At 33.6% G+C, this 16,025-nt stretch overlaps 2 protein-coding genes across 2 annotated transcripts; one reads left to right on the forward strand and one right to left on the reverse strand.

Annotated features, from left to right (window-relative positions):
• Window positions 1-310: 310 nt before the first annotated feature.
• On the forward strand, window positions 311-2,882 carry LOC131614427 (ras-related protein RABC2a-like). The gene is made up of 6 exons (XM_058886012.1): window positions 311-752; window positions 945-1,013; window positions 1,827-1,892; window positions 1,991-2,112; window positions 2,263-2,391; window positions 2,479-2,882. Exons 1-6 carry the CDS (start codon window positions 587-589, stop codon window positions 2,584-2,586), a joined length of 660 nt encoding a protein of 219 aa, XP_058741995.1. The 5' UTR covers window positions 311-586; the 3' UTR covers window positions 2,587-2,882.
• Window positions 2,883-11,520: 8,638 nt separating this feature from the next.
• LOC131651576 (MADS-box transcription factor PHERES 2-like) lies at window positions 11,521-12,009 on the reverse strand. The gene is made up of 2 exons (XM_058921239.1): window positions 11,984-12,009; window positions 11,521-11,848 (listed from the first exon to the last, which is right to left on the reverse strand). Exons 1-2 carry the CDS (start codon window positions 12,007-12,009, stop codon window positions 11,521-11,523), a joined length of 354 nt encoding a protein of 117 aa, XP_058777222.1.
• Window positions 12,010-16,025: the final 4,016 nt, after the last annotated feature.

A 16,025-nucleotide genomic window follows, 5' to 3' on the forward strand; every position in this document is an offset into this window, starting at 1 on the left:
TAATACATCATTAATAGGAGTAGTGATGAGTGATCTTGTTTCACAACGAATGATTGAGATGGAGACAAAACACATTTGAAAAGGCCGGCACCATTGAAATTGAAGGACAAGATATCAAATCACACAAATATAGTGGAACATGAATGATAATTTGGTTGAAAGTTTCATCTCTAATTTGAGTTTAAAAAAATTTGTGAAAAAAAAAATTAATGTCTTAAATAAAATTTTATTATATCAATTTTATTATATAAGTCTCTGAATGAGTGAATATCCCAAATCTAACTCATCTAAAGTTTTATTTAAACTTGTGTGCATACATTGTGAGCATATTGCAACAAGAAACGGCGCGTGGACTCAAAGAAAAAGCTATAAATAAAATTATAAGCTTCTAAGGGAAGAGGACATATGTCCTAATGAAGCTGATTTTGTTGAACCAAACTCTCAACCGCTTGGACTACTAGCCAACCTTACCTTCTTGTCTTATTTTCATTTCAAATCTTCTAACTTGCTTTCTTTATCAATTGACCTTTTTAGTGAAAGGTTATTATGATCATGGTGAAATGATTCATTGTTAGTTTGGAAGTTGATGAAAAAAATTGAAAACATGGGTTCTTCTTCAAAAGTTGGAAATAGTAGCTATGATTACTCTTTTAAGGTTTTGTTGATTGGTGATTCTGGTGTTGGAAAGAGTAGTCTTCTTCTGAGTTTTATATCAAACTCTAACTCACTTCAAGACCTCTCTCCCACCATTGGTTTTCTTCTTTTTCTCTTCTGTTTTATTTTTCTAGTTTCTCTTTGTTGTGCTAGGGAAGAATACTGTTTTTATTTCTGAACTATTAGGACATGTTCATAGTCCTATGATTAGGTTGCTTATGGCCTAAGGAATTTTAAGAGTTTGGTTTTCTTGTTATGGTTTTTGTTACCTATTCTGAATTCATTTACAGGAGTAGATTTCAAAATCAAGCATTTTACAATTGGTGATAAGAGATTGAAGCTTACTATTTGGGACACTGGTAGGTATTCTGAATATTAACCGTTTCAGTACAAGAACTATGTTCTTTGATTGTTGTTACCGAGGGATACCGGATAAGTAATGATAAGAAGACATTAGTCTCTAACATGTTATGCATTCAGTTTCCTAGAATGAGAAATTCCAACTTGATGGTCTTGTAATATGGGACTTTTAGAGGTAGATGGCCCAGAATTGAGTACTAGGCATCCCATGCTCGATGCAGAGTTCACAGCCTTTTCTGTACTTTTATGCGGATGCAATTTTTCATGTTTTTGGGTTCTGAATATTACGACTCTATGGATTCGATATTCAATTCTATAGACGAGTTCTTCGATGTTTGGAACATGTTAGTTCTTCTATATTTTTGGGCTTAGTAGAATAGACCTCAAGGTTGTGTCCCTCAAGGTTCTTCTATATTTAGTTCTTCTAAATTTGAGTTAGCTTGAGTCTAATAGATAGTGTTGCATAGGCGATAACACAATTCCAATCATGTTAACAAACTTCAGCATCGAGAGCTTTTAACTGATGGAAATCACTTCGACAAATATGTACTTCTAAATGATAGAACTAGTTCATCAATGATCAGTATCCAGTAACAATAGTTTTTCTCTATTAGTGCGTGTTTGGATTGACACTAGCGTGATTTTGGCAAAATATACACTTTAGAACTTCAACAAAATCACGGTACCACCTTGATTTTGTCAAACTCACCATGATTCCAAACATATACTAAATACGTGCAAAGATACTTTATACGAAATCTTCTAGTGGCGACCTCTTGCAGTTAGATTATAATGTTTAGTTTTTTTGGCAGCTGGACAAGAGAGGTTTGGAACTGTAATAAGCTCTTATTACAGAGGCGCACATGGAATCATTCTTGGTATGCTTAGAAATTGTATTTTGTGAAGGTTATTTGTAAGCTCTATAGCCATTAGTGTTGACATCTAACAGCTTTTGTTCTTCAATTTTCTGATTTAGTGTATGATGTAACACGGCGCGAGACATTTACAAACCTGGTGGGAATTTGGGCAAAAGAGGTTGGACTTTATTCCACAAATCAAGATTGCATCAAAGTTCTTGTAGGCAATAAGGTGGATAAGGTATATTTTCAAGCTTAACGTCTTGCAGTCCTATCGTACTCAGGAAAATTCAGAGACCATTACAGTTTAGAATAGGACTTCAATCGGTTGAATAATAACATTTTTCAGAATTTTGAAGAGTTTCTGTTGAATTATTTTTCACCTTTTCAGGAGAGCGAAAGAGCCGTAAGCAAAGAAGAGGGAATGGCTCTTGCACAGGAACATAGATGTTTGTTCCTAGAGTGCAGTGCCAAAACTCGAGAAAATGTTCAACAATGCTTTAAAGATCTCACATTAAAGGTATCATAATTTATAACATTTATACATCTCTACTGGTCTAGTTGATTTCATTTATGATCTTGTTCACTTCTCCTCATTGATTTACAGATATTAGAAGTGTCGAGTTTGCGTGAAAAAGGGTCTGTAGAAGTGAAGAGACAAAAGCAAAAGCGCATATTCGAGACATCGCAAAGAGGTGGTTGCTGTTCTTCTTAGTATGCTGCAATATAAATGTGCAAAAAAAAAGATACTGCAATTACTAGCTGGCCTTTGTATTATATAAAGTGTCACAAATCACACATAGTTTGGACTTTGAATGCTTGAGATGGATACTGCTCTGTCAATATCTCTTAGAGCCACAATATATAGTATTAGATGATACCAAAACTTTTCAATATTTTGCTCTTTTTCCTACTTTTGTTCAAGTTTTGAAAACACCTAAATGTTGTACATCATATGTAAATCATATGTAAATATGTGTCAGGTTTGAATGTGTTAGGATTGATTTGATATTTTGGCTGTTTTTTTTCTTAGGCTAATGACTGAAATTTCACTTTCCAAAAGTGAATAAATATCGCTGACACGAACCCGTGTTCTCCAAATTGATATCTCTTTGGAGTTATCGAACTAATTTTTGTTTGATTAGAAGGATATGTAGCAAATTTGTTATACTTTTAGCTTATAGAAAAAAAAATCACAACAAAATCTTACCAATGATTTTGTTTGGTTAGAAGGATATGTAGCAAATTGTTATACTTTTAGCTTATAGAAAAAAAATCACAACAAAACCTTCCCAATAACATTATAAAATAAAGGGTTAAATGTATTTGTGGTACTCTTAAATATTTATATTTTAATTTTAGTCTTTTAATTTTTTTTTTCTAAAATAATAGTCTTCCTAAAATTTTGCATCCACGGTTTTGGTCCCTCTGACAATTTAATGACGATTTTTACAATTTAACGACGGTTTACTACTTAGCGATTGAATTAGCGATAATTTTAGCGAAGATTTTAACAGGAGGGACCAAAAGTGGAGATGAAAATTTTTAAGAGGATATTTTTTAAAGGAAATTTTTGGAGGAATTAAAAGTAAAATATGAAATATTTAAGAGAAACTCCAACATATTTAATTCTAAAATAAAATACAAATAACATTTTTCTATAAAAATGTCCAGAAACGTGGTTGGGCCTAATGTAACACTCCATTTCTATCCAACAAATATTAACAAAATCAGAGTACAAAATACAATGAGATGTTATATTTTTCAACTTTAAAAACAATCAACATATAATTCAATCGCATGTAATACAGATACATAACACTTTGAAACTTGGATGAACAAATAACAACAACTTATATTAATACTACACAGTGGATTCACCAACTTCAACTTAATTACATAACATCTTTTGTTCAACTAAAAATAACTTCATAACAACAAGTATTTCATGTAATCAACTTAAGATTCAACAACTGAAGTAAATTCAACAATAAAACAACATGTGTTCCTCCCCCCGAGTGTTACGTATCAGAGCGATCAACACCTGACTCGAACTACTGAAGGTAAACAACATTCACTCTGGATTACCTACACATAGGGTAACATTCAAACAGAAGGGGTGAGATATCAAACTATATAATAGAGTGTATGATAAATATATATTAGAATCGATTTATATAAAATCACCGCTTCACAACTTCCAAACAACATCAACCACAACATAAACATCAACAAGGCATAACAAATAATTTACCAATCCAACAACTCAAATATGTAACATGGAATGCGACTCATTACAATGCACATGCATGTGGTACCAATGGAGCATAACTCCCAACTTAATAACAGAGCTGAACTCCTTACTTAATAATTGCCAATTAATAGAGGCATCATTAAGGTATAAGCCTTCATCGCAGTTTTGTCAATCCAGGCCAACGTGTTTGCCAATCCAGGTTATCGCAAATATGCAGGTATGTGACTCGATGAAATGTGACATCACAAAATGCAACTTCAATAACAACAATAACTTAAACATCAACAAGAAAAAACCTCCAACTTATATACTGTCAATAAATAGAGGTAAATCATCAACATCACATCGTCGCAGGTTTATTATTATAAACGGTTTCATCTTCGTCATAACATCATTACCACACGACACAACAATATAATTGCACCTCAACAATCAAGACAACATCGTCACAACAATATAATTGCACCTCAACAATCAAGACAACATCGTCACAACAATGGCAACAACTATCAAGAACCACATAACAACAACAACATATTTGCAACAATTATCCGCAACTACAACATAACACCCACAGCAACAGTTATAACAACAAGTCGACAACAACAATTATACTAACAGTAACATCTACGTGCAGCCACTTTATACAACCTAACCAAAATATACTACAACGTTCTATGTATTTATTTGGACAATTTTGACTATTTCAAGTTAATTAATTATCGGCTAAAAGTTCTATTATTTCTACTTTGTTACTACTACTGATGACCATTATTGAAGTCCTCTGCTAAATCACTAAAGCTGCTATTTTATGCTACTAATTTTTTCTGCTACTAAAGCACCTTAATTTATTTTCCTGCTTTATATCACAACCTTGCTAAATGTATAATACTCTGTTATGTTTCTTCTACTGCTACTAACAAATATATACATATACTACTTTAATATCAATTCTATATACCTCTGCTAAATTACAAGTATCATGCTTCATAAAAAAACAATTCTACAACAGTCCCTACAAATCTAAAGTGTTCAAAAACACCTCATGACAACCCCTACATATAAGGATAACCCTTATGGACTTAATTGGCTAATGGTTTAACTCAGGTAATAATAAAACAACTCTAAAGTGTCAAATATTATTGATATATATATATATATATATGTATATACATAGCTTATTTTACTACTTAATTCACAACTTGTATATAGTTTGGATAAGCAGCTTAGCTGGCAGAGTTTAATTGGTTGTTGTATACTTGTATATAAACTCTTATCCTCCTCTGTACCACACAAGTGAAAATATACTTTCCTTTTTCATCTTCTTGCTCGATGAGCTCTCTCTTTCTCAACTGTGTGTGTGTGTTTCTGTTATTTCAGTTACACCTTTTATGCATAGTTAATATGGTATCAGAGCTCAAAAAGCTCTGGTAGCCATAGTTGATCCCGATCAAGCTTTTCTGTTCTTTCTTCTTCCTTTCCACCTTGCTCGATCGCGATTCCTTTTTTTTTCTTGTTTCTTCTCTTCAATGGCCTACCAGAATTACGCCGATTTCACAACGAATCCTGCAAATCCATTCTATCTACACCCAAACGAGAACCCAGCTCTCGTTCTCGTTACACCGGCACTCACTGATAAAAATTATCATACCTGGGCACGATCTATGCAGATAGCCTTAATCTCCAAGAACAAAGAAAAATTCATTGATGGAACTCTCACGAGTCGCAAATTATGATGATGAACCCATTACCAGACATTGATAAGGCATTCTCACTTGTTATTCAACAAGAAAGAGAATTGGATACCTCAGCATCAAGCATTGTTTCCTCTACAAGTTCAACTGAGGAAGTCTCTGCATTGCAAACTTCAACACATAAGGTGAATTATACGGCTAAGCAAGGCACAACTCAATTTCGTGCAAAGACTTCAAGTGCTCCAAGAGGCAACAACAGAATCTGTACACACTGCGGCAGAACAAATCACACAATTGAAACCTGTTTCCTAAAGCATGGATATCCACCTGGATTTCGAGGCAAAGGCAAGACTCAAGGGAATGCATCCTCCTCATCAACTGCAGCTGCAAGTCACACATCAGACACTGCCTCTCAAAGTTCAGCTTCCTCTTCCTTTGGTTTCACTAAAGAGCAGTATGATAGCATCCTAGCTTTGCTTCAGCAATCCAAGCCTAGCCCTATAGTCAACTCTGTCTCTACCTCACCCTTTGTTATGAACTCACACTCTTCAAATGTGAATGGTAAGAATCCCAATCTCTGGATCCTGGATACAGGAGCCACTGACCATTTTTCTTTCACTATCTCTGCATTTATTGAACATAAATCTATAATTCCTATCCCTGTTAGTTTACCTGATGGCTCACAGGTTATTGCATCCATCTCAGGCACAATTGCCTTATCTCCTTCACTAACCTTGCATAATGTCCTTTATGTTCCTAATTTTCATGTAAATCTTATTTCCATAGCAAAACTTATTGATACCAATCAATGCTCTGTTCAGTTCAATGCTAATGCTTGCCATATTGTGCAGAGTCATTCCAAGGAAATGATTGGTATAGCTAACTTGCACAGGGGGCTATATGTTCTTGAATCCACTTCCTCTCATTCCTCTGTACATAATTCTGTTTCTCACAAGTCATGTAATCTCTGGCACATGAGACTAGGACACATATCCAACATAGGTTTACAGTCTATTTCCAAAACTTTTCCTTTCATTTCTTATAATGATAGTAAAAACATTGTACCTTGTGATTCCTGTCATTATGCTAAACAAAATAAGCTTCCTTTTCCTAATAGCTTATCTCAATCTACTGTTGCCTTTAATATTTTACATGCTGACTTGTGGGGTCCCTTCTCTACAATTTCCACTTTAGGACACAGATATTTTTTAACCCTTGTTGATGATTACACAAGACATACTTGGGTTATATTTCTTAAAACTAAAGACCAAACTAAAAACAGTCCCATACATTTCATAGCCTATATTGAGAACCAATTTCAAACTACCCTTAAGTGCTTAAGATCAGATAATGGGACAGAATTCCTTGCCCTTTCTGATTTTCTTCTTTCTAAGGGCATTCTACATCAAAGGACTTGTGTTGAAACTCCACAACAAAATGGAGTGGTGGAGAGGAAACATCAACACATCCTTAATGTAGCTAGATCCATTTTCTTTCATTCTAACATTCCTTTAAACCTATGGAATTTTTGTATACAACATGCTGTGCATATCATAAATAGGTTACCAACCCCCCTCTTAAATTCTAAATGTCCTTATGAGCTTCTTTATAAGCAACCACCATCCTTAATCCACTTGAAAGTGTTTGGATGTATTTCTTATGCTACTTCCCTCCTAGCTCACAGAACTAAGTTCAAATCTAGAGCTAGGAAAGCTATCTTTCTTGGTTACAAAGAAGGCACTAAAGGATACATACTTTATGACCTTCAAAATCACAATATATTTGTATCAAGAAATGTGATTTTCTATGAAAGTGTCTTTCCCTTTAAACCTATCAGCTCACCTTCTACCATACCAGACCCCACACCTAACAATGCACCTACATAGCCTGTTCCTACCCTTGATGACCCCTTAGCTGCTACACATATTATCCCCAGCCAACAACATAGTACTACTGATGTATCCCTTTCTCCTGACACTTCTACCTTTAGTAATGACAGCAGTGTCCCTTTTGAATCTCAGCCTTATCCTAATTCTGCTTTTCCTTTTTCTACTGATGTGACTCTACAAAATGACCTTAGTCAGGGCAGTCCCCACACCCCTCTGTCCACAAATGTCCAGCCTCCCACTAGCCCTGTTACTACTTCTGAGCATTATACAGCTCACAATTCTTTACCTCAACCTAACAACTCTTTACCTGAGAGTCCCTCTTATGATATGGACACTTCACAGTCCTATCCCATTCATCTCCTACTATAGACGCAATTCCAATAAGACAGTCCTCTAGAGCTTCTCACCCTCCTTAATATTTGCAAGATTATCATTGTTATTCATCTGCATCTATTGCATCTAATCATTCTTCTCATGCACTATATCCTTTATCTTCTGTTCTCACTTATGAAAAATGTTCTCCTTCTTATAAACATTTCTGTTATTCTGTTTCTTCTAACCTTGAACCAAAAACATTCAACCAAGCTATTAAGTTGGATTGTTGGAAACAAGCTATGGATGCTGAAATACAGGCTCTTGAAGAAAACCAAACTTGGAGGATAGTTGATCTTCCACCAGGTAAAGTGCCTATTGGGTGTAGGTGGGTTTACAAGATCAAATACAAATCTGATGGCACCATTGAGAGGTATAAGGCTAGACTGGTAGCAAAAGGGTACACACAACAAGAGGGCATTGACTATTTTGACACTTTTTCACCTGTTGCCAAAATTACCATTGTGAGAGTTCTTCTTTCTATTGCTGCTATAAAAGGGTGGCACCTTGAACAGTTGGATGTTAATAATGCTTTTCTCCATGGTGAATTGCATGAAGAAGTTTACATGACTCTCCCTCCTGGTATTTCTTCCTCTAATCCTGCTCAGGTATGTAGACTCTAGAAATCCCTCTATGGCCTTAAACAGGCAAGTAAGCAGTGGTATTCAAAGCTATCATCTTTTCTGATTTCATTAGGTTACTCACAATCCCAGGCTGACCACTCTTTATATGTTAAAACTCAAAAAAATTGTTTCACTGCCATCTTGGTCTATGTAGATGACATAGTTTTAGCTGGAAATTCTATGACTGAGATTCAAACTGTTAAACATCTTCTGGATCAGCAGTTCAAGATCAAAGACCTTGGCAAGCTTAGATTTTTTTTAGGCTTCGAGATAGCCAGATCCTCCAAAGGAATTTTTATGAACAAAAGAAAGTATACCCTTGAGCTATTGGAAGACACAGGCTTTCTTGCAGCCAAACCATCATCTGTTCCCTTTGATCCAAACATAAAATTGTCTCCAACTGAAGGAGAAGTGCTATCTGATCCTACCATGTACAGAAGACTCCTTGGCAGGCTAATTTACTTGACACATACTAGGCCCGATATTTCCTTTGCTGTACAACACTTGAGCCAATACATCTCTAAACCTCTTGTGCCACACTATCAGGCAGCTACCAAAGTGTTGAGATTTTTAAAGTCCTCTCCTGCAAAAGGTGTTTTCTTTTCAGTTTCAAGTCCTCTCAAATTATATGCTTTCTCTGATTCTGATTGGGCCAGATGCCCCACTACTAGGAGATCCATTACAGGTTTTTGTGTTATTCTAGGATCTTCCCTCATTTGCTGGAAATCAAAGAAACAAAACACTATTTCGAGATCCTCTACTGAAGCTGAGTATAGAGCTCTAGCTTCCCTGACATGTGAGCTTCAATGGTTACAATACATGTTCAATGATCTTCAAATTCGATTCTCCCACCCTGCATCTGTTTACTATGACAGTAAGTCTGCGATATACCTGGCTCATAACCCTGCCTTTCATGAACGCAGCAAGCATATCGAATTGGACTGCCATGTAATTCGAGAGAAAATCACCTCAAAATTGATTCATTTACTGCCAGTCACCACCACTGCCTAGTTAGCCGATGCATTCACTAAACCATTACACTCTCCTTCCTTTTCTTCTATCATGACCAAGTTAGGACTTTGCAACCTTCACAGTCCAACTTGAGAGGGCATATTGATATATATATATATATATATATATATATATATATATATATATATATATATATATATATATATATATATATATATATATGTATATACATAGCTTATTTTACTACTTAATTCACAACTTGTATATAGTTTGGATAAGCAACTTAGCTGACAGAGTTTAATTGGTTGTTGTATACTTGTATATAAACTCTTATCCTTCTCTGTACCACACAAGTGAAAATATACTTTCCTTTTTCATCTTCTTGCTCGATGAGCTCTCTCTTTCTCAACTGTGTGTGTGTGTGTTTCTGTTATTTCAGTTACACCTTTTATGCATAGTTAATAAATATCTTTAATATTAATTATACGGTTCATCAGGTTTTGACTCTAAACAACTCGAAAACAACTCTGACAACCATATTGACAACTCTAACAAAATTCAAAATAATTTAAATTAGTCAAATAATCTAAATGTTCATATCTAACTCAAAATTCCTAAAAATATTATATCAATAATATTAATTCATCAATATTAATATTATTATTATTATTATTATTATTGTTATTATTATTATTATTATTATTATTATTATTATTATTATTATTATTATTATTATTATTATTATTATTATTATTATAATAGTAAATTATAAAAGTGAAGTAGAAAGATTCAAAACTAACTTTTCCATGGATTGAAGACCGCTCTATCTCACCGGTTGAACCTAGCTTTTCCATGGTTTCCAACCTTTGTCTCTTCATGACAACCTTGCAACTTCTACGTATTCTCCAAAGAACTTCCAAAACCTTTTTCCTTTTTTACTGATAACCTAATTTCTTTTATTCCACTTAACCAAATAATTCTATTATTCTTAATAAATCCATTGGGCCTAATTTTCACACCCCACCTTTTTCTACCACCATCACTTAATTAAGCCTATGTAATAAATCTAGTATTTCTCCAATACTATTTCTACAACTTAATCAATTAATTAATCGACTAATTAATCATAACAACTCATGTCAGTAATTCTCAACCTTCCACAAATTTCAGCAATTAAATTTGAAATAATTCAAAAATATTTAATTAAATATTTAATTAAATAACGGGTGTTACACCTAACTCATCCCAACAAAATTGGTTTAAAAACTGACTTTCAGGGCGATGATTGTCTTTACTATAAGCACGTGTACTATATATTGTTCGATGTGTAACTTTTTTACACATCCCCTTACACTCAGGACTAAATATCTGGAGTATAGAAATAAATGGTGGGTGGTTTGATAGCGAAAATCTAATAGGTGGTGGCCTACCTGATTTTAAACCTGACTCTCATACCGACTCATATACCTGTTAAGAAATATGATTTTGTCTAATTCATTCCTACAAAACTTTCTTTAAAACTGACTTGTATATTTTAGATTATACTTGATGTAAGACTTTTAACATAAAAAGAAAAAAATATTTTCTTTTTATGTTATAACTAAAATATTAAAGTGGCACTAAAACTTTTTTTTTAAGATCAATAAATTATTATTAACATCACTATAAAAGTATAAAATTCAAACAAGAATTACAACAATTTTTTTGAATCCGTTAAAATGATAGAAACATTATAAAATGCTCTCAGAGCAACAATTAAAATTACAACTTAAACAACATTAAAAATCATAAAACATAATTCAAAACAACATTAAAAATCATAAAGCATAATTCAAAACAACATAATTATGCATCAAGTTTCTTAATATTATTATCCACCTCCTTCAGCTTCTTCTCAATAACCTTATCAAAATCTTTCAACTCTTCAGCAATTAAATCCTTTGAAATAATGTTGTTTTGCAAGTAGTCAAACATAAGAAGATTCAGCTCTTGTTCACGGTTATCATACATCAACTTTCTTACCTGATCTCTAACTTTAGTAATCCTCTGCATGATGAAACTCTTTTGGTTCACATTCCTGTTTTCTTTTATCACAGCTGAATTTTTGTACCTATCAATCACATTGGTGGCTCCTTCTAGATTTGGCCACACCTCTGGTTGAGAATCAAAGGGACTGAAAATTATAGCTAGCACAAGCTTGAATGTCACAAAGAGTTGTGAGTTCTCTTACCTTCTTAATCAAACTTTTCTTTCTTTTATTGTAGCTTGTCCTTCTTGCCGTATCATTATAGATAAATGCAAGTTTCACCTTTCTTCTCGTAATTGTTTCAACATAATTGCTAACAAGCATAAAGTTTGTGTTAGAAAAGTGTCGTTCACTTTTTATATAGTGATACCTCTTACAATAATATTACATCGTATTTGAAAACAGTGTCGGATACATAACTTAAAATATTTTATTTCGATATTTTGTAATATTTTAATTGTATATTATAAAATAAAAATAAATTTAATTTATATACACGCTCTATAATAAAAATTACACGGTCAAATAATCATAATTATTATATTATATTAAGATACAAAAATTTAATTAATTAATATACATGTGCTATAAAAAAAATTACACGGTCAAATAATTGTAATTGATATTTTATATTGAAATCGAAAAGAATTTAATTTATATACACGTACTATAGCAAAAATTACACAGTCAAAATTTACATTATAAGAAAGTTCATTTTGATGTTAATCTTTAGATATCTTGATGGTATAGTAAACCATTACATATTAATCTCAAACTTTATAGGTATGATCTATATGATATTATCTTTCAATCCAACGGTTGATTTTTTTTTTTAAATTATTCAAAACGAAGTTATGAGCGAGTGTAACTCGTGGTGTAACTCTTCGGGTGTAATTTGATCCCTCCTTCAATCCAACGGTTGATTTTTTAAAAAAATTATTCAAAACGAAGTTATGAGCGAGTATAACTCGTGGTGTAACTCTTCGGGTGCAATTTGATCCCTCCTCTCTCTATCTCTCTCTCTCTCTCTCTCTCTCTCTCTATATATATATATATATATATATATATATATATATATATATATATCAGGGCCGGTCCTTTGAATTTGAGTGCGTTGGGCGAATGAAAAGAGTGGTGCCCCTATAATTTTTTAATAATAAATACATAAGGATAAGAGAAATAATTGGATAAAAAACACATTTTCATTTGACACTGTGCAAAAAGAATAGAAATATAAATCTTTGAATCAATGTTTATAGTACATCATAACATGAACCACTATAAAGAGATTTAATATTCTTCTTCTTGATCCGGTCTTTTTTCCTATAAAAAAATTGACCTAACCTTTAACATTATTTAAATATCATCCTCTTAGCATTTTTTGTTGCAAAATCGTTAATAATTTGTTCATAATCAAGGTTCTTCAAAAAATTACTTTCAATTGATATCAATGCAAGACTATTTAATCTATCTTGTGACATAGCAGATCTCAAATAAGATTTTAATAATTTTAATTTAGAAAAACTTATTTCAGCAGATGCAACACTGATAGAAATAGTCAATATTACTCTATAATCAATGTGTGAGATATTGGATCGAACTCTAGTATGTTAGATTTTATTATAAAATAGCATACTAGTCTCTCATCATTGTACACAACAAATCCTAATTTAGGGTGAGAGAGGTTATTTGTTATTCTTGAAAACTTGTAATCTTGTTTTCTACGAGAAAGTAAAAGAATAGCAGTTATAACCAAGTCTTGTGTTCTTCTTCTTTCTTGTTCTTGATTCATCCCTTGTTTTATACTTTAATCTTGGCATTGAATTTACAACAAATTGGTGCGGTGAGCGTGGAGAAGATGCCTTCAACAAAGTATGAGATTGAAAAATTCACTGGAGTGAATGATTTCGGTCTGTGGCGCTTGAAGATGAAAGCCTTACTAGTTCAGCATGGTTGTTTGGAAGCGTTGAAGGAAGAGGCAGCCATGAATGCTGCATTAACGGCAGCGGAGAAGACGAATATGATCGAGAAAGCACACAACGCAATTTTGTTAAGCCTTGGTGATAAGGTTCTCAGATAGGTATCAAAGGAGACAACGACATCAGGGTTATGGGTAAAACTTGAAAGTTTGTATATGACCAAATCGTTGGTAAATCGACTCTACCTGAAGCAAGCTTTGTATTCATTTAAGATGATTGAAGACAAAGTGTTGGTTGAGCAGTTGGATATGTTCAACAAGCTGATTCTTGATCTTGAAAATATTGATGTGAAGATCGATGATGAAGATCAAGCGCTGTTACTATTCTGCACTTTGCCTCGATCACATGCTCACTTCAAAGAAACTCTCTTGTATGGAATGGAGTCCATGACCTTTGAAGAAGTTCAATCAGCCCTGTATTTTAAGGACTTGAATGAACAAAAGGAGCATAAACCTTCGAAGGTTGGTGAAGGTTTGGCCGTTAAACGAAAATTCTTGCGAAAGGATGGTAAGTTTGACAAGAAGAAGGGCAAAAGCCACTCGAAGTCTTACAGTGGCGAAGCATATGGCATTCAATGCTATCATTGTAAGAAGGAGGGTCACACAAGAAAGGTGTGCCCTGAACTCCTGAAATATCATGGAGGTAAGGATAATGGCAATGCAGCCATTGTTCAAGATGATTTCGAATCATCTGATGTCCTTGTAGTTTCGAGCAGTGACTCTAGGAAGGAGTGGATTATAGATTCAGGTTGCACTTGGCACATGACTCCAAACAAAGACTTGTTGGAGGAATTATGTGATCAAGATGGTGGATCAGTACTGCTGGGAAACAACAAAGCTTGCAAGATTACTGGTGTTGGATCTGTGAGATTCAAGCTCCTTGATGAGTCAATAAGGTATTTGACTGAAGTCAGGTATGTTCCTGATTTGAAGAGAAATCTGCTTTTTCTTGGTGAATTCAACAAGAAAGGATATGTTTTCCAAGGAGAGAAAAGTATCCTAAGAGTCATGAAGGGGTCGAAGGAAGTCTTGAGAGGCGTGAAGAAAACAAGGCTTGTATACCCTTGAGGCTGAAGTTGTAAGTGGTTCGACAAATGTTGCATCCACGAAACCTTTGTCGAAGACAGAAATCTGGAACATGAGATTGGGACATGTTAGTGAAAGGGGCTTGGTCGAATTAGGGAAACAAAATCTGCTTGGTGGAGATAAAGTCGAAAAGCTGAAGTTTTGTGAACCCTGTGTACTTGGAAATCTTGCAGAGTGAAGTTCAACAAAGGCAAACAAAGAACACATGAATCCCTTGATTATATCTATGCTGATCTTTGGAGGCCTGCAAGGTGTCCATCACATTCAGGAGCAAGATATTTTCTATCTATAGTTGATGATTATTCCAGGAAGTTATGGGTATTCATCCAGAAGACTAAGGATGAAACTTTTGAGAATTTCAAAAGTTGGAAGACTCGGGTCGAAAATCAGACTGGCAGGAATGTCAAGAGGTTGAGAACCGATATTGGCCTTGAATTTTGCAATGAGGCGTTCGACAGTTTTTGTGCTGCCTCTAGTATTGCAAGGCATAGAACTACTGCAGGTATTCCACATCAAAATGGTTTGGCTGAAAGGTTTAATCAAACTACTTTTGAGATAGTCAGATGCATCTGATCAATGACATTCTTATGTGAGAACATGAGAATGAATCTGAACAATTAGATTTTAAAATAAATGATGAAGATTATGTGTCATTCTTTTTTTTCTCTCCCCATTATTAAAATAAATGATGGAGGAGAGAGAAAAAATGACAAATAATCTAAACCATTTATTTTAAAATCTAATGGTTCAGATTCATTCTTATATTCTCACATAAAAATGACATTCTCATGTGATACGTTCCTTATATATATATATATATATATATATATATATATATATATATATATATATATATATATATATATATATATATATATATCCACACTTTAGAAAACCCAAAAACATTATTCTTGGTGTTAGGATATGTATCTCCGAACGTATCTAAAATTACACCATCCCTCAAAATTCAGCCAACCATCCCATTTTGACAAAATATGGTCCGAAGATGCATATTAATAAATGTTTTAGGGTGAATCTAGAGATGCATCTATGTAAAACCCCATGAATTTATTTTACGCAAAGCTATTGGATACATGTTTATTGCACAAGATATGAGATATTTGGAGATACATCTTTGGAAATACCTCTGAATGCATTCTAAGCATGTAGTAACATTGTCCTAACTTTAACATTTTTAGGCTAATTTATATTATTGGTCTTTTTAGGCAAATATTTATCATAAGACCCTTTAACAATGTC

Source organism: Vicia villosa, linkage group LG1 (assembly GCF_029867415.1).
Source record: "Vicia villosa cultivar HV-30 ecotype Madison, WI linkage group LG1, Vvil1.0, whole genome shotgun sequence".
In the NCBI taxonomy this organism is placed as follows: domain Eukaryota; kingdom Viridiplantae; phylum Streptophyta; class Magnoliopsida; order Fabales; family Fabaceae; genus Vicia; species Vicia villosa.